The sequence below is a fragment of the Salvia miltiorrhiza genome, chromosome 5 (genome assembly GCF_028751815.1).
Source record: "Salvia miltiorrhiza cultivar Shanhuang (shh) chromosome 5, IMPLAD_Smil_shh, whole genome shotgun sequence".
NCBI lineage: Eukaryota > Viridiplantae > Streptophyta > Magnoliopsida > Lamiales > Lamiaceae > Salvia > Salvia miltiorrhiza.
The window spans coordinates 23,517,874-23,543,011 of record NC_080391.1 but is presented as its reverse complement, the minus strand read 5'-3'; the positions used below and the strand labels follow the sequence as shown (position 1 = coordinate 23,543,011).

Below are 25,138 nucleotides of genomic sequence, written 5' to 3'. Positions count from 1 at the left end.
TCCCCTATATATATATATATATATATATATATATATATATATTGCAAAGGCTTAAAAAGTATAATTCAAATTCAAATATAGCTCATACTTTATATATGGATGCCTTCATGTGCATAAATTGAAGTTATCAGTAAACTGGTGACATAGCTATCGGTATCATTGGAATATTAATAGATGAAACAAGATTCATGGCATATATAAAATATTTTAAGATATTGATAAATATCATATTAAATTCTGCTTTATAAAAAATATATCGAATTATTAATAATGTTTTTTAAAAAAATTTAAATTATTAGATTTGTATTAAAAATGTCATGCGTCCATTTTTCATTCTCCGCAATCATGATGTGGCTCGCCGGATGTCACCGTATAATTTATAGTTTATTTTTGTAAATGACATGGCACAACATCACGTCGTTTTATGCCATATCAGTTAAAAAAAATTAAATGATGTTGGATGAATTGATTTTCAACGCGATTTGAATTAACTGGCGTGACACAAAATAATGTCATTTTGTTAAATGATATGACACAAGTCGTTTTGAGGTTTTTAAGGTTTTTTTTAAAACATTTCTTATGGTTGTCTCCACAGACCAACACGAGTATTTTCTAGAGATGTCAAAATCAACCCGGCCCGATGGGCCGGCCCGGCTCGCCCGGGTTAGGAGGCGGGCTGGGCTTGAAAAAATAGAGCCCAAAAAAAATCGGGCCTAAAAGCCCGGGGTTTTTGGCCCGTCGGGCTTATCGAGTTTCGGGCTTTTAAGCCCGGGGTTTTCGGGCTTTTTTGGCCCGCCCATTTATTATCTCAAGCTGGATTACAAAAACAAAATTTAATTCATGTTTATACAATGATATGATTTATGATTTTTATTTTTTTATGAGGACTATCTTGTCGATTAATAATGCACTAATTAAATACATCATTTGTTATGAATTTTTAATTGCTCCATTTGTGTAGAGCAGCAATGCAACATATGGTGTATTCTAGCTCAAATTTGAGATGTTTGTGCCGAAATTAAGATATAAGAGCCCAAGTTTATTAATTCAAATTTGAGTTAATTTTTTTAATTTAAATTATTTTTTATTATTTTTGTAAAAGAAATAATATTAAAGAAATTATGGGCCGGTTTAGCCCGACCGCCCGATGGCCCGAGAGGGGCTGGGCTGGGCCTAGAATTTTGTAGCTCGATCTAATTTCGGGCCGGGCCGACCCGACCCGAAAAAATCGAAAGCCCAGTGGGTTCGGGCCGGGCTGGCCCGACCCGTACCATTTGACATCTCTAGTGTTTTGTCCTCACTCGCACGCTCCTTGAGAAACTTTCCAGAGGGTCATCATTCTGGAATTGCTCCAAGGCAAACACACTTAACCTTGGAGTTTCTTCCATATGGTCACCAGAAAAGAAGATAGATCTTGTTGATATGAGAAGCACTTCTCAAATCATTTAAGCTCTCCTCGAATATGTAGTCTCATACCTGCATATTCTCGGAATCCCTCTCGTCCGGGTGTGTTCCGGTTCATCCCTGCATTCCTTCGCTTGGAAATCTTAATCAGAGCCGCTCCTTGTCCATGTCTCTTTTTCACCGGCGATTACTCCGCATTTTGTCCACGGGCGTCACAGACTCACAGGCCCATCAGCTTCCGCTTGGTTCATCCTCGAACCACACAGTACTGGGAGAGGTTCGCTTCTAATACCACCTATAACAGCCCGACTCTAGACTTGACGGTTATACCCAAAGACCAACACGAGTCTTTTCTAGTGTGTTTTGTTCTCACTCGCACGCTCCCCGAGAAACTTTCCACGGGTCACCCATCCTGAAATTGCTTCAAGCCAAGTACGCTTAACCTTGAAGTTTCTTCCATGTGGTCACCATAAAAAAAGATGCATCTTGTTTATATGAGTAGAACCAATCAAATCATTTAAGCTCTTCTCGAATATGCAGTCTCATACTTGCATATTCTCGAAATCCCTCTTGTTCGGGTGTGTTCCAATTCATTTCTGTACCCCTCCGCTTGAAAGTCTTAATCGGAGTTGCTTCTTGTTCGTGCCTCTTTTGCACCGGTGACTCCACATTGCGTCCCCGAGCGTCACATAATATAATATTTACCCTTAAGATATTGATTGATACTTTATTTTCCTTGAGTGAGGATCGTCGTGGATACATGCCCATATAAAGAAATAGGGAGAGTAAGCAAGAGATAGGAAAATCAGCCAGATAAATTAATGTTGAAGGAACATAGGTAAAGTTTTTTATTTTTTTCCTTCAAAAACCAATACAAATTAATAATCTACGTAAACACATGTTAAGATGTATTAATGTGTGCATTTTTCTTATATTAAAGGAGTTTGTTGTTCCAAAGGAGATTCAAAATGTCCTACTATTTCAACATAAATTTATGTTCAATATTAAGGTTCCTTTTGAAGAATGTTGAATATTTAATAAGACATATAATGTATTATGGGATAATATAAATTGAATAATAAATGTCGTATGCGACTCTAGCAAGTGTTTAGTGTTATTTAGACAATATTTATTTTATATGAGGTTTTTATAAGTTGTTTGAATGAGAATTGTTACATATCTTTATTTTTATCACATAATTCTTACGTTATAGCTAGGGCTGGTAATCGGTCCGGTTCGGTTATAACCGAACCGGTTTACCTGTTAACCAGAACCACAGACAAAATGATAACCGAAAATTGAACTGGTTTTTGGTTCGGTTAACCGGTCAATCTCAACAATTCCTTCCACCATTGTCGATTCAGTTCCCATTTTCTTCTCTGCCATGGATTCGTCCACAGATCTGATGGGGCACCAGCACCAGCCGCGAGCCACAGCGATGGGGCGCGTCCAACGGCGGCGACCGCCGGCGCGGCCCGAGCCAGGGCGGTCTGCGATGGCTGCCAATAGAGGGAAATGAGAGAGAGAGAGAGAGAGAGAGAGAGAGAGAGAGATAGATAGATAGACAGAGAGAGGTTGAGAGGCAGAGAGGGAAAAAGAGAGACAGCGAGAGGTTGAGAACTTGAGAGGCTTACCTGAGGCACGGAGACGTTCAGGCAGTAGCAGCGGCGGCGGCAGAGTTCACCGGAGAAGTGGAATTGAAAGGGGAAATTTAGAGAGAACCTTAGGTAGCTTTAATTTGAGAAATTGGGGAAAGAGAGAATATAGAAAGGAGGGGGGAGGAGAGGCACCAGCCTCGCTGCGCCGGAGACGTCGAGAACTGGCAAGGGCCGCCGGAGAAGGAAGGGGAGAGAGACGGTAGGGGCTGTTTCCTGAAATTAATGAGGACGAATCCATCTATTAAACCCATCTGATGGGTCTCAACTCTCAAGGCTTACTTTTTGCCTTTTTGGGGTTAGTTAATACATTAATGGGCGCACAGATTCATAGATAAATTAATGGGGTTTATCATATTTATAAATAAAATATAAATTATTTAATTAATTTAATAAATTTAACCGGTTAATCGGTTTAACCGGTTAACCAATCGGTTAAACCGATTAACCGGTTAACTAGATATACACTAACCGATAACCGAACCGGGAAAAACCGGTTATCGGTTTTTCCGGTTCGGTTACGGTTTTAACCGGAAAACCGGCACCGATTTACCAGCCCTAGTTATAGCGCATTGTACTTTTTTGAAGTTCATTTCGTATTTTTCAAATATTTGTTTCGCTAAGTCATATTATAGCGGATGAAAGTCCTCTTTAATATACTTCTTCATTTTAGCTTGACATGTAACGTAGACATATGTCATGTTAACACTTATTTTATTAAAAAATATATATTCATAATTTATAAATATATTATGAAATAATTTATATGTTTTTTTTTATAAAAAATTACTCCCTCCGTCCACCAAAGATATGCCACAATTTTCTTTTTCGTCTTTCCACAAAAAGTATGCCACATACATTTTTAATAGTAGGGTCCACACCATTCCACTCACATTTAAAGTGGGACCCTTACTCATCTACTAACTTCACTCACATTTTATTAAAACTCGTGCTGAAAGTAAAGTGACATATCTTTGGTGGACGGAGGGAGTATTACATTTAGGGTGTGTTCTCTTTGATGGATAAATTTATCATGAGAAAAACAAGAATAATAAAAATTTATGCCATTAAATGTTTCTCTCTTTTTTTTACCTCATTTTCTATAAAAGAGAAGTTCACCATTTTTCATTCTTTCTTTTCAGTGATTCAAGTTGTGATTTCAGACGGTCCAATGAAATCGATATTAAGGATCAAAGAATACCTAAATCTCAGCTTCAAAATATCATGAAAAAAGGGCAAATAGCACCAAAATCCTTGTAGTTTTGCCAAATTCGCATTTTTCCCTTGACCTTAAAATTTCTTGTTAAAATCCTTAATCGTTGCTTTGATTCTCGTTTTTCCCTTAGTGACGTTTTCCGGCCATTAGTTAGATGACGTGTCACCAACGTGGCACACTTATGCTGAGTAGATTAATTAAAAGCTAAACGACGTCGTTTTGCATCTAACTTAATAGCGTCAAAATCTCTAAAGTTTGATGTGATTCTCATTTTTTTCTTGACCTTAAAATGACGTTTTCTCGTCGTTTTGCCGAGCTTCTTGTTGAGGGTATCTGGTTTGGTTGAGGCAACAAGGCGGTCGGCGGTTGTGTGCCGTCGTCTAACTTAGGGGTAGAGTTGAGAGAGATGAGGGAGGCTGGGGTCGGCGGCGGTGGTGTCGCTGTTGCCCAGCCAAGGGCGGATGGGAGTGGACAGAAAGGGAGATTCACAGGGCGTTTCAGCTTGAGGGAGTACAGACGAAGGACGAGGCTGACGCTCCTCGCCGGAGTTACAGCGGTGGCGGCCTCATGCTTGCGTATCCGTGGCGGCCAGAGAAGAAGAGAGGAGAGAGGAATTAGCGGGAGAGAAGCGGCTTAGTCGCGACGGCTGGAGGAGAAGAGAGGAGAGGGGATCTGTAAAGAGATGAGAGAGGGGTTAGCGGGAGAGAGGCGGCCTGGTCACGGCGGCTAGAGGAGAAGAGAGGAGAGGGAGTCTGTAAAGAAAGGAGAGAGGGGTTAGCGGGAGAGAGGCGGCCGGAGGAGAAGATAGGAGAGGGGCAGATCATCTCTGAAGAACCCTAATTTCATTTAAAACGACGACGTTTAATGTTCTCACTTAAAAACAATCAACGATTCGCCAGAAATTTAATCCTACGTGGATTTTCGACAGCCATGTCAGCATAAGTTTAGGGGCCGAACAATTTTATGGGAAAAATAAGAATCGGGATTAAGTTCAAGAATTTTAACAAAAAATTTTAAGGTCAAGAGAAAAATACGAATTTGACGAAACAATAAGGATTTTGGTGGTATTTGCTCAAAAAAAAAAAAAAAATAGAATGACAAACTTACAACAAGGTCCAAAAGTTATTTTAAAAATTGTTATTATCTCATAATCACATGAGAACTATTGGTCCTCGATATATTTGAAGTATGCATCTACAAGAAGTTAAGCGACTCTCAATTAGGCATTGGGCCAATGTTGGAGGACTAATGTTGATCAGAGCAAATGTCGGATCTATGTCTTGAACAAAGAACCTTAATTACTGCGAATATATACAATTTCGATGTCATTTCCTAATTCAAATCTAACTACATACATAATCTAATCATTTAACAAAATATTTAAGGCGCTTGTCATCAAAAAAACACATCTGCTGTCAAATCAAACAAATAAAAGCGTATGCTACAATTTTTATGGGCTTTTTTTCCATTCATTACATGTAGGGGGTGGCCGAGTTGTGTCGATGCGACGCGCAGGAGGCGACCGAATGCTGGCGCTCCACAGGCTCGTGCTGAAAAAAAAATTAAAAAATCGACTATAACGGTCCAATTTTAATTTAAAAAAAAATTGGCAGACACTTTTGCTTTTTTTTTTTTTGAGTTAAAGTGCAGATAGATTCCTGTAGTATAAGCTCCTATAGCGTATTGCTCTCCATACTCACTGTGTGTGCAAATAGGGCTCTAAAGTCCGAAAAATCGATCAATTAAGCCCGCTCGACTAATCGTTGTTAGTCAAACGTTAGTCAATTTTTTTTTAACCCCCAATTTCATTCTTCTTTCAATTTCTATCCCCAATTTTAATTCAGCCACCGCCGACATCTCCCTCGGCTTCGTCGCCGCCGGAAGCGGCGACGAGGCCGCCGGTCACCTCTTCTTCTTTGCTTGAGGCGGCTGCACCGGAGAGTATTAAAGAGAATATCTATTTCCTCAAGTTCCTGAATCTTCTCAGATCCACGACCCCGAAATCAAAAAAGGGGAAACAACAACTTACGGGAAAGATTAGAATAGAACAGTGCTCTACTCCGTGACCTCCGTCCAACGCGCTGCTCACCTTCGCCGACAATGTGCCTCTCCAGTCGCCATCCCCATCTCCTGCATTCTTCACAAATTTATACGAAGCAAACACTTTAAAAGCCCGATTCTATTTATTTAGAATCTGATTTTAAGCGGCCACAAGCTCTCCGAAACCCTCTTAATCATCCTACAACTTTTCTTTTTGAATTTCGCTCCTTATACACACACCTTCCTCCCTGAATCCTGATTCAGCCAAAGAAAACTTTTGACAAAAATGATAAGGTATGGAGTTTTTCTTTCGTTATTAGTAAACATTAAAAAAAATGTAAGTCCTTACAATTACTCATTTTTTGAATCATGATTTTGAATTTTGTTGTTTCGTGTTGTGTGAATTGAGTTGTAATTGAATAAGAATTAGTAGATATATTTGCAGATTATTGCGTTATTACTTGTTCTTTGATGCTTGTGTATATATCTATTTAGTGTACACATTTAAATGCTTTGAATAGGATGAATCAAAATGATTTTGCTGTTGCCTCAAGCGAAGAAGAGGTGACCGGTGGCCTCGTCACCGCCGGAAGAGAAGAGAGTCCGAGGGAGATGTCGGCGGTGGCTGAATTGGAATTGAGGGTAGAAATTGAAAGTAAAAAGAAATTGGGGGTTAAAAAAATTGACTAACGTTTGACTAACAACGGTTAGTCAAACGAGCTTAATTGATCAATTTTTCGAATTTTGGGGGCCTATTTGCACACACAGTGAGTGTGGAGAGCAATACACTATAGGGGCCTATCTGCACCTTAACCTTTCTTCTTCATTTTTTCCTATAAAATTCACTTAATTTCTACTTCATTTCACATATTATTTTTCTTCCCAATCTTCATATAATTTTCTTTTTTCTAGCAAAATGCCATCATTATATTTCCAATCTTCCTCCGACTCAAGCTCCGACGAGCAACGTGATGTCCAATTCGCCCAACTTGTATCGTAATTTTATGAAATTCCAAACGTCGTTGGTCCGTCAGAAAGCCTTCCTAGATGAAGGAGACAGACGAAGAAAATTTACATTCGTCGGGATCGTGAAGCCGTCGCACAATGGCTTTACGGGGATTATTTTGCCCCAAATCTTGTCTACACCGATTCTTTCTTCCAGAGCCATTTCCATGTGTGCCGCCTCTTGTTTTTGCGCGTCGTCAACGCCGTGCAGTCCGATCCTTACTTCCAACAACGTCCAGACGCACATGGCAGACCCAGCTTTACATCGCTGTAGAAATACATCGTTGCTATTCGGCAACTTGCAAATGGAGGTGCAACTGACCAATACGATGAGTAATTGCGAATTGCGGAGTCTACATCGTTGGAGTTCTTGAGAAAATTTTGTCGAGCCATCGTCCAACTCCTCGGTGCAAAATACTTGAGGAGGCCGACGTCCACCGACTATCAAAGGCTTCTTGCACTGCACGAGGAAAAGCACGGGTTCCCCGAGATGCTTGGAGCCTGGATTGCAGGCACTGGACGTGGAACAATTGTCCGGTGGCATGGCAAGGAGCATACACTTGAGGTGATCAGGTGGAGCCAACGATCATCCTCCAAACTGTCGCATCCCAAGATCTATAGATTTGGCACGCGGTTTTTGGGGTTCCTGGCTCAAACAACGACATCAACGTGCTCAATGTATCGTCGTTGTTTAATAAAGTTCTTGAAGAAAGGGCTCCACCGATCACATATCAAGTCAACAACGGCTATTACACTATGGGGTGTTATTTGACTGACGACATCTACTCCGATTGGCCCACTTTCTTGAAGAGTCCCCTTTTTCGTCGGCCGAAAAGAGTAGAAGATTCAAGTTGATGAAGCAAGCGGACATCGAACGAGCCTTTGGCGTCCTTCAAGCTCGTTGGGCAATTGTCCAAGGACCTTCTTGTCTTTGAAAGAAGGAGTAGTTGAGTGACATCATGTTTACGTGCATCATTTTGCACAACATGATCATCGACGAGCCTTCAAGTAGCTCAGTCGCATCTCATCCTCGCATTGGAGCTTCACCGAAATTTCGAGCATATTTGGCTGGACAATCCTCCATGTGAGATTGCGACCTTCACGGTCGCCTCACCTCAGATATGAAAGAGTATTTTTGGGCTCGTTTTAGTCCGATTGAGCCATTATTAAATTATTGTAATTTTAATTTTAATTATTATATTATATTTTAAGTATGTTATTTTATTTTAATTAATGTAATGTTTGTAACAGTCCGGCTCCAGAGTTGACGGTTGTCCCCACAAACCAACACGAGTCTTTTCTAACGTGTTTTTGTCCTCACTCGCACGCTCCCCGAGAAACTTTCCAAGGGGCCACTCATCCCTGAATTGATCTAAGTCAAGCACGCTTAACCTTGGAGTTTCTTCCACGTGGGCACCAGAAGATGCATCTTGTTGATATGAATAGCACCTATCAAATCATTTAAGCTCTCCTTGAATATGTTGTCCCATTCCAACATATTCTCGGAATCCCTCTCGTTCGGGTGTGTTTCAGTTTATCCCTGTGCCCCTCCGCTTGGAAGTCTTAATCGGGGCCACTCTTTGTCCGTGCCTTTGTTGCACCGGCGATCACTCCGCACTTTGTTCTTGGGCGTCACAATGTTGGAATTTAATTTTAATGAAATGTTGGATTTTAATTTTGAAAAATAAAAATGAGATAAAATGAAAATGAGGATTATGGAGCCCTTTATAGAATCCCACATTTGAAGATGCTCTTATAGAGCCTCTTTATAGCCCCACATTTGAAGATGCTCTTATGATGTCGAAATAAGATACTAAAACATAGACATATTCATGTTCAGTACATGTAGTAATTCTAAATAAATAAATAAACTATAATTATAATTATAATATAATTAATGAAGATATTAAAAAATAAAACATTATGCATAATATATGCAGGGATTGGATAAAAAAAATCATTTTAAAATATAACTATAAATCATTTTCATCCATTTTAAAATATAAACTAAGAATCTAAAAATAAGAATTATTTTCAGTGTTTTAATCACGATCAATGGTGGAATCACCAGTTTGCTGGATGAATTCATGGTTCTCAATTTGAATTACATGAGCGCAAAAAAATTATTTTTCTGAATTAATTATTTTTCACAACGAATTCATCATGTTGATAAATCGTGAAATCAACAAGTTGGTGAATCATGAAATCAACACCTAAATTAGAAAGCAATAAATGAGACAAGATTTACGTGGTTCGGTCATGAAGACCTATGTCCACAGGAGGGTTTTCGTTGTTTTCACTATTTCAAGAGTATTTTACATATTACAAGTGGAGTGATATAATGAATTGATCCCTCTAATGCTAATGCTAAACCTTCTATTTATAGATAACTAATTGGGCCTAACTTTGAAGCCCACGAAATAGAGAAATGGAGCCCAACTCGGTGGTAAAGTTAGCTCTGGCAAGGTCGTCTCTGGCAGAGCTGGCAGCTCTGCTCTGGCAGCGCGGGTTGATCTCTGCTCTGGCAGAGCTGGTAGCTCTGCTCTGGCAGCGCGAGGTTGATCTCTGCTCTGGCAGAGCCGAGGTCTGCTCTGCTCTGCTCTACTCTGCTCTGCTACTCTGCTCTGCTGCTCTGCTCTGCTCTGGTAGCGCGATCCCTCTGCTCTGGCAGCAGTGCGGTCCCTCTGCTCTGGCGGCAGCGCAATCCCTCTGCCCAAGCCCATTCCTCTGTCCGAGTAATTCCTCTGGTGCTTCTCGGGCAGAATGCCCATTCCTCTGCTCTGCACATATTACTCCTCATCACATGTGTTCACAATTCGTAGTTTATATTTTAATGTGTTTATCGTGAGAATTATATACATTTTTTGTGAGAACATAAGAAATTTAAAACATGCTTTTCAAGTTAAAAAAGAATATATTTTTCTATAAAATGAATGCACTCAGTGTTAAATTAATGCATTTGAAAAAAAAATCGGCCATAATGAGATTCAAATCCAAGTGATATATTCATTTAATAAGATAATGCATCCATCGTAGATTTTCGTGATCGAAAGACGGAAAATGATTCTATATTTCATAATTATTTAGGGTACTTCACCTTCGTAGAGTTCGCTATACTTCAATATTGAAGCCATTGTATGAGCAAAGATCTCACTCATAGGAATGAATTCCCCATCTTCCAATGTCAATGGAATAGCATTTCATGTCGTAAATGTTACATTCTCCTCGTTTGATTTCAGCATAGACAATAAAATAGTGAACTTAGCATAAGAAAATGATTAATGGTTCATTAGAATTTAACTTGACTTATTAAAGAGTATTTTTTTGGGTACTTCAATTCTATTATTTTTAATTAGATTAATTACATTAAAACTCATGAATATTGCTCCAATTTTCAACTTTTTCATGAACTTTAAATTTTGTTTGAAATTCCATGAATTTATTTCTTACCAAATAAAATATTATGATGTCATAGGTATATTAGAGCATCCACACTTCCACAGTGATTGAGTAAGGAACTTACTTGATAGAAGGGGTGACCACTATGAGTAAGGAGGCCACAGTGGGATGATTTGATCTCTTACTTGATTTTTTTAGTTTTGATTTTTTAAATTTTTATTTAAATTTAATTGCACAAATTTAAATAACACAATTACTTCAAATTAAAATTACATTAATTTAAATTACTAAAATTTAAATATAAATTTAAAAATTTACAAATTTTAAAAAATTATAATAAAAAACACAAGCCCAAACATTTTTCAATTTTTCTTTACTAATTTAAAATAGAAGCCTAGATATTTTTAGCCCAATTATAATTTTAAATTAAAACTAATTTAAAATAGAAGCCCAAATATTTTTAGCCCAATTATAATTTTAAAACCCTAAACTACTCATCATCCTACTCCTAGGCAGTTGCGCTCCATCTTCATTTATTTATCCTCCTTCAATGGCGCCGCAATCCAGGTAATGTTCAGATTTTTCCTTTTTTTCCTGCGCGTGTACTACACGTATGGAGGAAAAAAGCGAACGAGCATTAGCCGAAAATTCAAGTAAGACTCGAGTAAGAGGCATCTGCAGTGGGGTGACTCTATGGGTGGGTGACTCGAGTAACCCCATCGAGTCACCCACTATGGATGCTCTTATACACCCTAATCACCCGTACCAAACGAGCTCGTACAATACATGCAAGTAGGGGTGTCTATCCGGGTCGCGGGTATCGGGTATACCCGTCCCGTACCCGATACCCGACCGGGTACCGGGTACCCGACACCCGCCAGAGACGGGAACCGGGTCGGGGTCGGGATAATGCCGTGAAAATTGCACGGGTATCGGGTATACCCGTCGGGTACCGGGTATACCCGCATACCCGCAAATATTAGATATTTAATATAAATTTTATATTTTTATTTATTTTTGTTTTTTAATAATTGTAAAGCCCTAACTAAACTAATCAGAGTATCACACAACCCACGTAAATTCTTTCTTTCTCTCCCTCTGCGTCTGCGCGGCGCCGGCTCTGCCTCCCAGTCCCCACCGTCCCGGTGTCCCCTCTGCAGCAGTCCACCCTCAGGCGCCGCCTCGTTTCCGGCGTTCGACGGCCTCCACCTGCGTTTGGCGGTCAGAACTCAGAAAGCAGGAGGTATTTTTGCTTTTTTTCACAGATTTTTTAAGATTTTTAGTATTTATTTGTTGATTTGTTTGATGATTTTGAATGATTGTTTATAGTTTATACATTGTTGTCTACTTGTCTTGTTCACTTGTTGATTTGTTTAGGCAGCCGCAGCAATCAATTTATTAGATTGAATGATTCATTTTAAATTTTATACATTGTATTTGAAGTAATTGTATTTGAATTTTTGCAATTCGCAAAAGGTGATCGTGATTCACTGATTCTGATCAATTCGCAAAAGGTGATTAACAAATAACAAATCTCATTCCATATTGATTAATCGAAAAAAAAAATTAAAACAGGCGGGTAGGGCGGGTACCCTAATACTCGCGCCGGGTACCCGCGCCGGGTATTAGGGTACCCGACGGTAGAGACGGGACGGGTATCGGGTGGGACTTTCATTGAAATGTCGGGGTCGGGTACCCGCAATTTTCGGGTAGGGTACCCGACCCGCCCTGAATAGACACCCCTACATGCAAGGTCTGCAGAGTATCCCTCAATCGTAATCTTAAATAGTTCTATTAGACTATTTGTATCTTAACTTCAGGTAATAGATTGTTTTTCCTGTGAAAGGCAAAGCCTCCTCAGCTAGGGATGTCAATCGGGCCAGCCCACCGAATTTCGGGCCAGCTTTATCGGGTTTCGGGCTAATCGAGTGCGGGCTAATCGGGTTGAGAATTTTGTCGGGTTGTAAATTTTCAACCCTAACCCTAAACATTCGGGTTATGAGCTAGCCCATCGGGCTAATTGGGTTAAAGGCGTAAAAATAAAATAATCATTTTTATTTTATTATTCTTAATGATATAATGTATGATGTATAAAATATACATAAAAATCAAAGATATAAATTATATAGCAAGCATGAAATGCAAAAATATAAGTTATTGAAGAAAAAAAAATCAAGATTATATAACATATAAAATAAGTTGGTAACAATAAAATGTTCACATTTGTTAAAGAAAAAACAATATAATATCCAACAATAGTTTGAACTCATAGAATCAAAGCATCTAAAAAATACAGAAAAGTGAAATGATGAGACTTTATAATATTTTGTCATATTTTAATTTTTATATCTAAATATATTATATTATGTATTCGGGGTTTCGGGCTAGCCCATCGGGTTAGTCGGGCCGACCCTATCGGGTGTCGGATTATTCGGTTACAAGCTAGTCGGATTGTAATTTTTATCGGGTTAAAAAATTTCAACCTTAACTCTCTCAGATTGACGGATTAATCGGGTCAATCCACATATTTCGAGCTACATTGACATCTCTACCCTCAGCAATAGGTACTTTATCATCAAACTAGATATCCATTTTTGATGGATTGTTCTTTATTATATTGATAAATTCGATGATATTAGTATCAGTGCGCATGCTAACACTATCTTTTACGAGGTTGTAGTGTTTAGATAGGGCGTGTTTGAATTGGAGGTTAACAACAGTTAAAAGGAGTGTTTTATTATTAACTGGGCGTTTGGATTGTATTATTGTAACATGGGAAGCCCGTCATTTATGTTGGGCCCTGCCCAAAAAGTACTATTACACCAAGCATCTGGAAGAGGCGGCACCCACTAGTTAAGGAGGCTTTGTTTCTACAGTAACCCAATCTATTTTTAATTCTTCCTAAATTGCCCATTAAAAAATCCATCGATTCCATTCAAAAGTTTCATTCACCGCGCAGAGTTTTGGGCGAACTGAAGACACTACAAACGACGAACTCTTATCTCAGTTCAGAGAGATTTTATCATCAAGGTAATTGACGTGTTGGTGCCCGGCTGTGTTCTGCTTTCTGTATTATGGAAATAAGCGAATAATTTCCCCAGAATTGTGTGTACATGACCATTCCTTAGATTTACCCAGATTTGCTTTGTGGATCAATTCAACATTTGATGGGTTGTTATTTGCACATGTCGCAGCCTCGCAGGTGTCGCCGGGTTTGTTGAATTGCACTGCAATTGCTCGCGGATTGTGTGGAAATCCCTACTAGCTAGGGCTTAAGCGAAATGGGTAAGAATTTGAATGCTCCTCGCCTTTTTTTTTTTTGGAGCTATTGATATACGAATTGAGCACATATTTTCTCAAAATATCTACTGGGTTCATTGTTATCTTCCTTGTAAATTGATATTTATGCTCCATTCGTTGCTTGTTCTTGGTGTTGTATATGAATTGCTGGGAATATTATGGCTGCGTAAATCGTGTTGTAATCTGTCGTGGAGTCTGCTGGTAATGTATGCTGCTATCTGAATGTGTCATTTGTGATTATTTGTGTAAGACTGATTTGGTGCGAAATAATCTTTGTGTCATTTATGGAATAGATGCTTTACAGACCTTGAGGAAGAGGAATGCATGTGTGTACATGGCAGTGGAAGAAATTTTATTTGAGCAGGAAATACAGCTGGCTGTTGTCATTGATTATTTTGAGAAATCAAAAAAACGAAAGCGTAAACATAGAACCTTGGTAGAACCCTATGGTATTATCCATAGAATTCCTGACCAAACTAAGCACCTGAATAGGATGATCGAGTTTAGTGATATGGACTGCATTTTAAACTTACGAATGGACCGGAATACATTCGGTCGGTTGTCTCAATTGTTGAGGGTTATAGGGGGGCTTAATGATAGCAAGTTTGTGACTGTGGATGAACAGTTGGCGATGTTCTTGTCTGTTCTTGCCCATCATAAAAAGAATAGGGTCGTTAAATTTGACTTTTGGCGATCTGGACAAACTGTTTCGCATTACATACATGTTGTACTAAAGGCTATTCTACGATTGGGTGTCATTCTATTGGTAAAACCAACTCCTGTTGCTGATGATTCAACCGACATGAGATGGAGGTGGTTCAAGGTATATTGCTATTTTAAATAAATGAAATGCCCTGCTCCTTTCGGGTTGGTAACTAAGTCCTGCGTTTCTTCTTTGTTATATGTCATTATAGGGTTGTTTGGGTGCATTAGACGGAACATATATCAATGTGATGGTATCAAATGCTGATAAGCCGCGGTATAGAACGCGCAAGGGCCAGATCTCAACTAATACCCTTGCCGTGTGTGACCATCACATGAAGTTTGCATATGTTTTACCCGGATGGGAGGGTTCTGCAGCCGATTCTAGGGTTCTACGCGATGCCGTTAACCGTGTTAATGGTTTGAAAGTCCCACGGGGTATATATTAGTTTATTAAAAACATGCCATTAGTTTATAATCTGCCAGTTGCATATACATAAATATATATGTTCAATAATATTTGATGCTGATTGTAGGTTCCTATTACTTGTGCGATAATGGCTACGCCAATTCTGAAGGTTTTCTAGCACCATATAAAGGTGTTAGGTACCACCTAAAGGAGTGGGGGCCGAATGCTGCAAGGCCCCAAAATAGAGAAGAATTATTCAATCTCCGGCATACACGGGCACGTAATGTGATAGAACGAGCTTTTGGGATAATGAAGATGAGGTGGGGGATTTTACGCAGCACCACTTATTATCCCATTAAGGTGCAGATTAGGCTCATAATGGCTTGCTTCATAATTAATAACTTCATTAGATCACAAATGACTGTAGATCCTATTGAGCAAGCATTTGACAACTTGCCAAATGAGAATGAGTTTATTGAGACTGACCATGGTGACCATATTGATGCCGTTGAACCTAGTGTTGAATGGACGGCGCATAGGGACACAATTGCGCAGAGTATGTGGCAGCAATACCTCCTACAACAGTGAGGTTTGCCTATTCTGATTTCTGTTTTTGTCATGCCCATCCATTATTTTTCAAGAGTTGTTGCGATATATTGATATATGTAATGCAGCATGCTATCTTTGTTTATTTTGTTTGTATATATGGCTTATCTATTTCATCAAATGTGCAACTAATGGCTCAATTTCCCTATTTGTTTACAGTTGGGTACGAGCCGTATAGCGACGCGTTGTATCCCGCGCCTGATTGTAGCTGTGGGCGGGGAAGAATGGTATTACTACGTGCTGGAAACAAAGCCAGGAACGCAGGTCGTTATTTCTACAAGTGCCCAACTTTTACCAATCACGGGCCAACCTCTTTTATTTGGTTTGACGAATTCCAGTTGCGTACGCCTGGAGATACTTGTTCGAACATGCATCAGTGGACCTCATCTAATCAAAACACCCAGAGTGAGCAATCTGCGACATCCTCTTGGAGTCGGCACATGGAACCAGATAACAGAGGATTGCACGAGAGTGCATCTGTGCCTACTAAACCTGTCATCGAGGCTTACTATTCACTTATTGTTGTTGGGTCCTTCTGTATTTTTTTGCTTGGTTTGCTTGCTGGGAAGGTCCTCTGAAACTCTTTTAGCATGTCTATGTAAAAGTTGAACCTCTTTTGATGATGATTGTATGAACTTCTTGTTGGGTATTTCTAAGTTAAGACCTCTATGTATCATGCCTTTGTGGATCTCCTGCTGAGTGCTTAATTATTTATGTTACAAGTCGACAGAAAATGACGATTTCCCTGCAAAGAAATCGTGTAATTAATGAGGCAAATCAATATAAATGATACACCATTTTTGGCGGTTCAAACTGCAAATTGACACTTTGGGACTCTACAAAATTACGTATGCAAATCACCAAATATCCACAGACTGAATGAGTCTAATTAATTTCTATTTGATGGACCAACCACCACCTAATAAGAGCCATTAATGCTTTAGATCTCCTGCTGTGAGGTTGCAAAGCTTAATGACTTCATCTATAAATAGCAGATACTATATTCTTACAGATGCACCAAGTTTGTGGAGAGATGGTGAACTTCAATGATATCCAAGAGCAAGATTTTTTCTTTTATGATGAAACATGGACCAAAGAGAAAGACTCTATGCTGCTCCGAAGCATCTTAGTCATCGAGAAGAAAACCAGCATCCTTGGTAACAATCCTTTGCTTTTAACCATTTATCCTATCATATCCACTATTTTTTTTTACACTTGTGTGTTTTTTTGCAAAGGGCACGGGCTTCAAATCACCGCATGCACGTTTGATGGTCCTTTCAGATATCAATACCAAATTTGGGACCGATCTTCGGCTGTTTGACATCGACGCTCGGCTCAAAGTCCTCGAGGATTGGTATAACACATTCCGAAACCTCATGAAGATGCCGGAGACAAATTGGTGCCGTGAGACGAACATAATAACGGCTGCCGACGATGTGTGGGAAAGGGTCTTTCTGGTTGGTGTAAACCGCAAGTTACTATAATATATGTTTTTCATTTGTCTTCAACTTACGTCGTATATATCATTTACCAATTTTCGAAATGCATTTAGCTTGTGTAGTAATGAAGACTCTATCTTTTTGTATACAAGGAAAATATATGGGCACAGGCTTACTACTACAAAGGAGAGCCCGAGTACTACAAAATGTGTGCCGTCTTTGGCCTAGAGCACATCAAGCACGAGCCAACGCCACGGGAAGTAATCGTTATTAGCGACTCAACTGAAAATCTCTCTTCGGACGACGAGGTCACTTCACATGTCTCCCGTTGCTTGTTTGGTGGCGACGCACACTCTGTTTGCAAGAAGGCTCCCCCACTGCGTGGTCACCGCTACGTCGCTTGGCCACCGTTCGGTGCTCGAGCAGGTTTTCAGTCGCCTCCACCAAAGACCGGCGCGAGCTCATGTGCCTCGTGCAGCCCATTTCAATAGATCTACCGATCACCTCTTGTTTTGTCTACATAGCGTCGATGATATCTTCTATGATTTGGTGAATGAGCGAAAATGACGTGCTATGTTTCTTTTGTCCAAATGTTTGTTATCTATATTTCTTTTGTGGCACTTATGCTATGTACAGTAGATTACCCAAGTGGTTTGTAATTAGGCTGGAATTTCCTTATGAAATTAGCAAGATTGGGTTTTCATTGCTTTCGTGTCCAAGGGAAAACAACACAATATACACAAGAGCAAAAGACTTCATAAACATAATATTGATAAGAGCAGCTGATTTCATAAACATAATATCCACAATATTGATAAGAGCAGCTGATTTCATAAACATAATATCCACAATCGCTGCCACATAAAACAGGAAAACTACATAAAGAGTCCTCGGCACATGACCAAAATCTACAAACTACTACCATATTATATGCATCATATACTTGATATGGCAGACATATGCATCATATACTTCATAGAGCAGAAGAAGCAACCGCCATCAATTTTTCCATACAAAATAGAATGGCCAAAAACCATGAGCCATTTTTTCAATTTCATTTGCTCTTCCCCTGCAAGAGCCGCATCGTGTATGCAAAGCGAGCCTCTGCCGGCAGGCCAAGGAAGATATCCAGTCGCTCCACCTTATAAGCAAGGAGCTCAGTCACGTCGAATATTTGTTCAAGACTGAGATCCGGAAGGAGGCTGACCTGCTCAAATACTTCTTTCCTCGCCTTACTGACATCAAATTCATAACCGACACGGCTTGACAGAGTATCCAGCCTCTGACCAGTGTTTCGACTGATCTCACCCAAATAAGCGAAGACATTCCCCGACTCATCACTTTGCTTACGCTTTTTCTTGTTGCCGCTTGTAGTCGCTTCAAGCTTAGTACTTTGAGCAGTGCTCTCCTCCACAGCCTCGCCCTCAAACACGTCGTCGAGATTAACGTGGTAATCACCATCGGGTTCAGGTGTGTTCTGTGGCATTTTCCGATGCTGATACATGTCGGTAACAGCATCAAGCAGGTCCTCGGCATTGTCGCATGTCGCACGGTCTTTGCCGAAGACTTCTTTCCAAGCATCAAGCATTGGCCACGACTTCTTCCTCATGTTTCGGGCATTTGAATCTTTCTACAAATATCAATAGTAAGATGAGATACAATTCTACAGAGAACACAACAAATTGAAAGCACAAACACATACCTTTACGATTTGCTCCCATTGTTCAGTGGTACAATCTATCATGTGGTCCCCGTGCACATTGAATCCAACTCCAGTAACGCGAAATATCAAACAGAGGCTGTAGTAGTTTTTCTTCCAAGCACAAATCTTTGAGTTAATGTGTGGCATACCTTTCAAGTCCGTGCCCGGGAATACGTTCTTCATCGCCAATTCAAGCTTATTTAAATAGCCTGCTCGGAATCCATTGTCGGACTTCCATCCTTGAGCAACCAACTCCTTCAGCTCGTGAATGAGGGTCTCCTCCTCTTTGATGGTCCAACTCCGACGTGTCTTGTCGGTTTTGTTGACGCGGGCATGGCACACATCATTGCTCCCTGATTCTAACACAACCGGAACACAAGGAAAATAATCAACAACGTCGAAAATATCAAATACATAAACATGATTCAGATAAGGGAGCTAAAAGAATATAACTGCAGATTAGCCACCAATAAGCTCCCAAAAACAACAATCGGCCCTCACAATTTAAATAGACCAAACAGCATAAATAGGAAATCCAACAATATGTAATTCAGAGAAATCATCTCATACTATCATAATCAACGGCCAAAGAGTATGGATATGAAATGAATCGATTTTGGAATGTATACAAGCTACGAGACAAACCCTAGCAAATAGAGCACAAGAATGAAGATCGAACCTTGCTGTGCCGAACTCATTTTCATCGAAGTCGATTGGAACTCGTTAGTCTCCTGCAATTTTCCCCAGAAACTTCCGGCAGACGAACGGTGGAAATGGATATCGTTGTGTGAGAATGGATTATATAAAGCGCCATTAATTTTTCCCCCCAAATTCACACGATTAGGCGGGAGATATGCAGGGATACACTTGGAATATTTAATTATCATAGGGGCTATATTTGTCATTTTACATGTTAGGGACGCTTCGTATGAGGAGCTATCAAATACATAAAAATGTTATCAAACTTTTTGGAATAGATATCAAACCCATGTTCAGTGAAACACAACAAGACCACCAGCCTTTATTTTTTCCTTGGGTTTAATAAAATAGCCTTAACCATACCTCCAATTCAAACACGCCCATAGGTGATAATTTCAATTATCTATCTCTAATGGTTCAAATAAGTATATTAGACCTTGATTTATATACGTAGAACTGTAGAAGCATGTTATAGATTTGTAACTAAAAAAGAGATATAACTATAGTTAATTGGATAACTATATTTTGGTTGTGAACTTTTGAAATTCTACAATTACAGAATTTTTTCTTACGACAATTAATTTGGTTTTGCAGCTTATTAGTATTTGATATAGTCACATAAAGAGTTTTCTCTCATAGTTACTTAAAATATTTAAGGACAATCTTCTTTCGGTATTACCCAAACTTTTTAGAATTCTATAATCGAGTGATTGAAATCTTTTATCGAGATTTATTCTTCCAAAATATTGCACCAAAATTTTGAAATTTTTTATGATTATTATAATTATCTATAATAAGCTATAAGTTTTCACAACTTCCATATATTTTAATTTTCATTATTTTAACTAATTTAATTTATATAGTTCAAATAATAAGTATTTTCCATAATTCTTATATTTTTCTATATAAATTTATTTTCATAACTTTTTGAATCTATAATCTAATCTTGTTGATATTATAAATTCATTTTGAAATTTACTTCTAAATTTAATTCTTCCTTTTGTAAAACTTTTAAGTTAATTTAAGAGCAAATATATAAAACTGGCTACTTTCATATTGTAAAGATAAAAAATGTCCACTAAGATAAAAATGATAAAAACTATCCACTTTGTAGTTGAAAAGACAGAAATACCCTCTCTTAAATACATGTACTCTCTCTTTCTCTCTCTCATTCTCTTCTCTCTCCCTCCACACATCTTTCTCTTCTCTCATTCTCTTCTCTCTCTTTCTCCACGCATCACCGTCGCCGACCTCCGCCGCATCTTCCCCATGTGCCCGGAGCTCCTCACCTCCTCCTCCACCGCCGTCCGTGCCACCACCTTCCTCCTCCGTGAGGCCCGCACGCCGCCGACCTCCTCTACGTCGTCCACCGCCGCCCCTGTCTCATCGCCTGCGGCGTGGAGTGGTAGATCTAGGGTTCCAGACTATCTTCATCTCCATCGCCGCCGCCGTCTATCTCCACCGCCTTCATCTCCGCCGCCGCCTTAATCCTTAGGTTGCTAGTTCAAATCCGGCAGTGGTTGTGGGGGGATGTTGCAGATCTAGGGTTCTAGACTTCCAGGCGTGGTAGATCTAGGGTTCCAGGCGGCTTGGGGCTTGAAATTCGAAGCGTCGCCGCCTCGGCCTCGTCGCTTCCACCATCTCCTGCTTCGCCCCCTGCCGCGAAGCGCCGCCGCCCCCGACCTTGTCGCCTCTGCCATCTTCTGCTTCACCCCCCGCCGCGAAGCGCCGCCGCCCAGGCCTCGTCGTCTCTGCCCCGGTCTCGTCGCCTCCGCCATCTCCGACGTCAGGTAGGGGCGGCGCTCCTTCGGCTTCTTCTTCTCCTCCTCCTCCTCTTTCACGGTACAGAACGGATGCGGTGTTGTTGAGATCTGTTGAGATTGTTGATTCCGAGATTGAATGTTGAGATTGTTGATTCAAAGGAATTGTTGTATTTTAATTGTAGATTGAATTGATTCGAATAATATTTTGTTGTATTTTGATTGTTGATTGAGCCGTATAATTATTTTTTTAATGTTCTTAAATTCACAACCAAATTTATGAATTCACAGAAGCTTAATGTTTTTGAATTCACGACCACGTCTATGAATTCACAACTTAATATTCTTGAATTCACAACCAGATCTATTAATTCACAACTAAAACTCGAATTCACAATCAAAATAAATTACAGTTTTAATTGTGAATTCAAACTTTAAAAACTCAAATTCACAACTACTTGAATTCACAACCAAAATAAATTCTAGTTGTGAATTAAATTCAGGTTGTGAATTCGATTGATTGTGAATTCACAACCAACATAAATATGGTTGTGAATTAAATTTTGGTTGTGAATTCGTTAGGTGTGAATTCACAACCAAAAAATTCTAGTTGTGAATTAAATTTTGGTTGTGAATTCGACTGATTGTGAATTAAATTTTGGCTGTGAATTCGACTAGTTGTGAATTCACAAACAAAAAATTCTGGTTGTGAATTCGACTGGTTGTGAATTCTCAATTCACAACTAGTGTAAATTCACAACCAAAAAATTTTGGTTGTGAATTCACACGGGTTGTGAATTGCGGGATTTTTTAAAGGGGTGATGTAAAGTGGACATTTTTTAAATTTTTAATGTGAAGGGTATTTTGGTAACAGTGGACATTTTTTAAGTTTTTTATCTTAGTGGACATTTTTTATCTTTACAATATGAAAGTGGCCATTTTAAAAATTCACTCTTAATTTAATTTATCATTATTTAAGCTTGCATAATTTTTAGTTCAAATTTTCTTTTTCTGATACCATAAAATAGCAAACTTTCAAATCACATAAAGCAGTCTAAGGGCGGAGCCTCGTTAAAAACCACTTTAAGGAAAAATTCAAAAGGAAAAATCTTAAAGAGCAAAATGAGCACTCGTCTAGATACAAGACCACAAGAAAGTCCAAGAGAAACCAAACTAACAAAAGACGACAGGGAATGAGTTTCGGACCAGCCATCACCCATCCCATATCATCTCAAAAACTGAGCATGAAAGGAATGAGATTATTAGTGAGACTCCGGAACTAACCATCGCCCCAAAATAATCCTGAAGCCTTCCACGCCAAAACACACAAAGACGCCGCGCGAGACGTCCCCGCAACGGCGAAAGGACCTGACAAAACCACAAAACATGACTCCACATTCCCAGCCCCAGTGCGAAAAAGAATGTGGATTCATAGCACAAAGCAGCGACCAACAATCATATACAAACACCAGCTGATCCAAGAGGGAATCGAGACCACGAACCCGACGTCACCCAAATAAATATCAAAGGCATTCGACAGATCATAAGAAAAATAATACTCCCTATGTCCCACTAAAAGTGACATGTTTTCCATTTTGGACCGTCCCACTATAAATGGTCTATTTTCATAAATGACAAAATTTAACCCTTTAAAAAAGTGTGGACCCTACCACTTTTAACACATTTACACTTTTAATTCTCCTTAATTCTCGTGCCGAAGGGAGTAATAATGTTTGAAGTACGAAAGTATAAATACCTTAAAATAATTAAATGTCGAAAATTCAGCACAAGAAATTGCAAACTTCCGTTACAAATGTAAGAAAATTAGAAAGCCACGGTTTTTAATAGAGCTCTACTACATAAATGTAGTAATTTTACACCAAAATTAGGTAGTAAAAGCCCTTGGGTTGCCACCTCCGTCTTGATGCCCCATTACATCTATCTGGTCTCCATCTTCTATGCCAACCTACCAATTTAAATGCAAAAACACCAAGTTACTATATATTAATTCAAATCAGCTATAATGAAATAACATAGATTATAGCATTAATTATAGAGAAATGTTCAATTAATATTTGGATGTTGTCGCATAATTCGTACCCAATTAAGTGTGTTTAGCGATTAAGTTCATTATTTTAAGTTAAACACAACAAATAGCTATCATCAATCTACAAATTTTTCATTTTGAAGTAATATTGTCATTTAAATCACGTCCTTGAAAAAAATTAGATAATGTGATGTTACCTCAAGGAAAGTTTTTGTAGGTTGGATTCGAGTTCCATTGTGAAGAAAGGAGTACTCCTTATATTTAAAATTCTTTTCTGCACAATAACATTTAAGCAATTCTTGTATTTTCTTCTCGGGCGCAACCTTAAAAAAAATCGTGTCTCCGTCCTACAAAATCACACAACAATGATTACTATTAAATTCTAAATAATTTACATAAATGCACACAAAATTTCCTATTTCACTTTGTTATATAAATCAGACATATCATAATTATGAAATAAAAAGCATTAGCATGACTGATTAATTAATCAATATCTAGAAATTAAGTAAACACTCAAATCATACTCTCTTTTTCCAGGGATGAGATTCAGTGTCCCATGCTTATATCTATTATTTTAAAAATATTTTTTATAAAAATAAAATTTATTATAATACTATGAATTATATTTAATTTTTATTTCAAAAAATTAATTTTTTAAAAAGTATATACCATCACTTTGAATTTATCAACCTATTATTAGCTAATAAAAGTGAAATTAAATGATAAAAAATAATTATATACCCTAAATTGATGGAATAAACCCTAGTTAATAAATAATAATCACAAAATTAAACTAAAACATATAAAATTGAAATTGAAGAAAATATATATAAGAAATTAAATAGAATTGAAAGTGGGACACAAGGTGAGACATAAAATGTGGTACACTGAATCTCATTCCCTTTTTCCATCCTAATTTGCTGTACTTTTGTCATTTTAAAAGGAAAATAAAGAAGAGGAGTTTCGTTTCCTTGTTCTGATTTGTCCATCTTTAGAAAGAATTAGTAATTGTGAAGTGATGAAGAAAAACACAAAAAAGAAGGAACTTTTTGCACCACTGAAAGTGTTTAAAAATTTATTAGTAAAATTTCTTAGATTATAAGCACTTAACATATACCACTAATTACTTAGATAAATAAGTTACGACTGTCACTCATACTTGCACAATAATGAAAATCAATTAAATATAAGATTAAAATCAATAAATTGGCCAACTCATTTAAGATCTAAAAAAAAATCAGTACACATACAACTCCCAATCTCCTAATAGCCAACAAGAATAACTGAAAAAAATAAACACACACGCACATGTTAATATATATGTAGAGAGAGAGAGAGAGAGAGAGAGAGAGAGAGAGAGAGAGAGAGAGAGAGAGGAGAGAACCTGAGACTTGACGCCAACCGAAATTTTGTCCATTTTTTTGTAGCTGTGTATTTGAATAATGAATTTGTTAGTTGATGCCAGAAAGCGAGAAATATTTTTGCGAGGGAAGAGAGAGAAACGGAAAAGGAAACCCACTAGTAAGTGTTGGACGGAGGCAACCGCTGCTGCTGCGTGCGGCCGAGACGAGAGAGAGAGAAAGAGATTGAGTGAGTGAGTGAGGGAGGAAGAAACTCAACCTATTTGTAGTACTCCCTCAGTCCCATCATAAACTTCGTCCCATAAAAAAAATTCATATTTTTTATTTTTCGTCCCTTGTATAATAAAATATTAGTATTATTTTTATTTTAGGATATAGTCTCATTTTCTCT

At 38.6% G+C, this 25,138-nt stretch overlaps 3 protein-coding genes and 1 long non-coding RNA gene across 7 annotated transcripts; 1 reads left to right on the top strand and 3 right to left on the bottom strand.

Moving 5' to 3' along the window:
- Positions 1 to 2,380: 2,380 nt before the first annotated feature.
- On the bottom strand, positions 2,381 to 3,337 carry LOC130986822 (uncharacterized). The gene is made up of 2 exons (XR_009089415.1): positions 3,039 to 3,337; positions 2,381 to 2,903 (listed from the first exon to the last, which is right to left on the bottom strand). It is a non-coding gene; the product is annotated as an uncharacterized LOC130986822 (long non-coding RNA).
- Positions 3,338 to 13,417: 10,080 nt separating this feature from the next.
- LOC130986779 (uncharacterized) lies at positions 13,418 to 16,430 on the top strand. 4 transcript variants are annotated; one of them, XM_057910304.1, is made up of 6 exons: positions 13,418 to 13,749; positions 13,914 to 14,004; positions 14,313 to 14,842; positions 14,934 to 15,159; positions 15,258 to 15,719; positions 15,896 to 16,428. In XM_057910304.1, the coding sequence occupies exons 2-5, from the start codon at positions 14,001 to 14,003 to the stop codon at positions 15,716 to 15,718; spliced, it is 1,221 nt and encodes a 406-aa protein (XP_057766287.1). In that variant the 5' UTR covers positions 13,418 to 13,749; positions 13,914 to 14,000; the 3' UTR covers position 15,719; positions 15,896 to 16,428. The 4 variants fall into 4 exon arrangements, 3 of the variants coding, with proteins under 3 accessions (XP_057766287.1, XP_057766286.1, XP_057766288.1); XR_009089396.1 differs by lacking the exons at positions 13,418 to 13,749; positions 13,914 to 14,004 and having other exon boundaries at positions 14,038 to 14,842; positions 15,258 to 15,490; positions 15,649 to 15,719; positions 15,896 to 16,430; XM_057910303.1 differs by lacking the exons at positions 13,418 to 13,749; positions 13,914 to 14,004 and having other exon boundaries at positions 14,038 to 14,842; positions 15,896 to 16,426.
- Positions 16,431 to 17,944: 1,514 nt separating this feature from the next.
- LOC130986786 (uncharacterized) lies at positions 17,945 to 19,670 on the bottom strand. Its single transcript, XM_057910318.1, has 3 exons — positions 19,557 to 19,670; positions 18,878 to 19,236; positions 17,945 to 18,805 (listed from the first exon to the last, which is right to left on the bottom strand). The coding sequence occupies exons 1-3, from the start codon at positions 19,579 to 19,581 to the stop codon at positions 18,230 to 18,232; spliced, it is 960 nt and encodes a 319-aa protein (XP_057766301.1). The 5' UTR covers positions 19,582 to 19,670; the 3' UTR covers positions 17,945 to 18,229.
- Positions 19,671 to 23,068: 3,398 nt separating this feature from the next.
- Positions 23,069 to 24,901, bottom strand: LOC130986802 (small ubiquitin-related modifier 2-like). Its single transcript, XM_057910346.1, has 3 exons — positions 24,771 to 24,901; positions 23,581 to 23,730; positions 23,069 to 23,302 (listed from the first exon to the last, which is right to left on the bottom strand). Exons 1-3 carry the CDS (start codon positions 24,801 to 24,803, stop codon positions 23,222 to 23,224), a joined length of 264 nt encoding a protein of 87 aa, XP_057766329.1. The 5' UTR covers positions 24,804 to 24,901; the 3' UTR covers positions 23,069 to 23,221.
- Between the last annotated feature and the right edge of the window lie 237 nt (positions 24,902 to 25,138).

Bases quoted from the DNA above. Each gene is read 5' to 3' on its own strand.
- LOC130986779 (XM_057910303.1), top strand. From the start codon at position 14,228: ATGCTGCTATCTGAATGTGTCATTTGTGATTATTTGTGTAAGACTGAT. The intron at 14,843-14,933 runs GTATATTGCTAT...ATGTCATTATAG, and splicing joins TGAGATGGAGGTGGTTCAAG to GGTTGTTTGGGTGCATTAGA. The intron at 15,160-15,257 runs GTATATATTAGT...TGCTGATTGTAG, and splicing joins TGGTTTGAAAGTCCCACGGG to GTTCCTATTACTTGTGCGAT.
- LOC130986802 (XM_057910346.1), bottom strand. From the start codon at position 24,803: ATGGACAAAATTTCGGTTGGCGTCAAGTCTCAG. The intron at 23,731-24,770 runs GTTCTCTCCTCT...GTGATTTTGTAG, and splicing joins CGGTTGGCGTCAAGTCTCAG to GACGGAGACACGATTTTTTT. The intron at 23,303-23,580 runs GTAACATCACAT...TTAAATTGGTAG, and splicing joins CTACAAAAACTTTCCTTGAG to GTTGGCATAGAAGATGGAGA.
- LOC130986786 (XM_057910318.1), bottom strand. From the start codon at position 19,581: ATGAAAATGAGTTCGGCACAGCAAG. The intron at 19,237-19,556 runs GTTCGATCTTCA...CGGTTGTGTTAG, and splicing joins AATGAGTTCGGCACAGCAAG to AATCAGGGAGCAATGATGTG. The intron at 18,806-18,877 runs GTATGTGTTTGT...TGATATTTGTAG, and splicing joins AATGGGAGCAAATCGTAAAG to AAAGATTCAAATGCCCGAAA.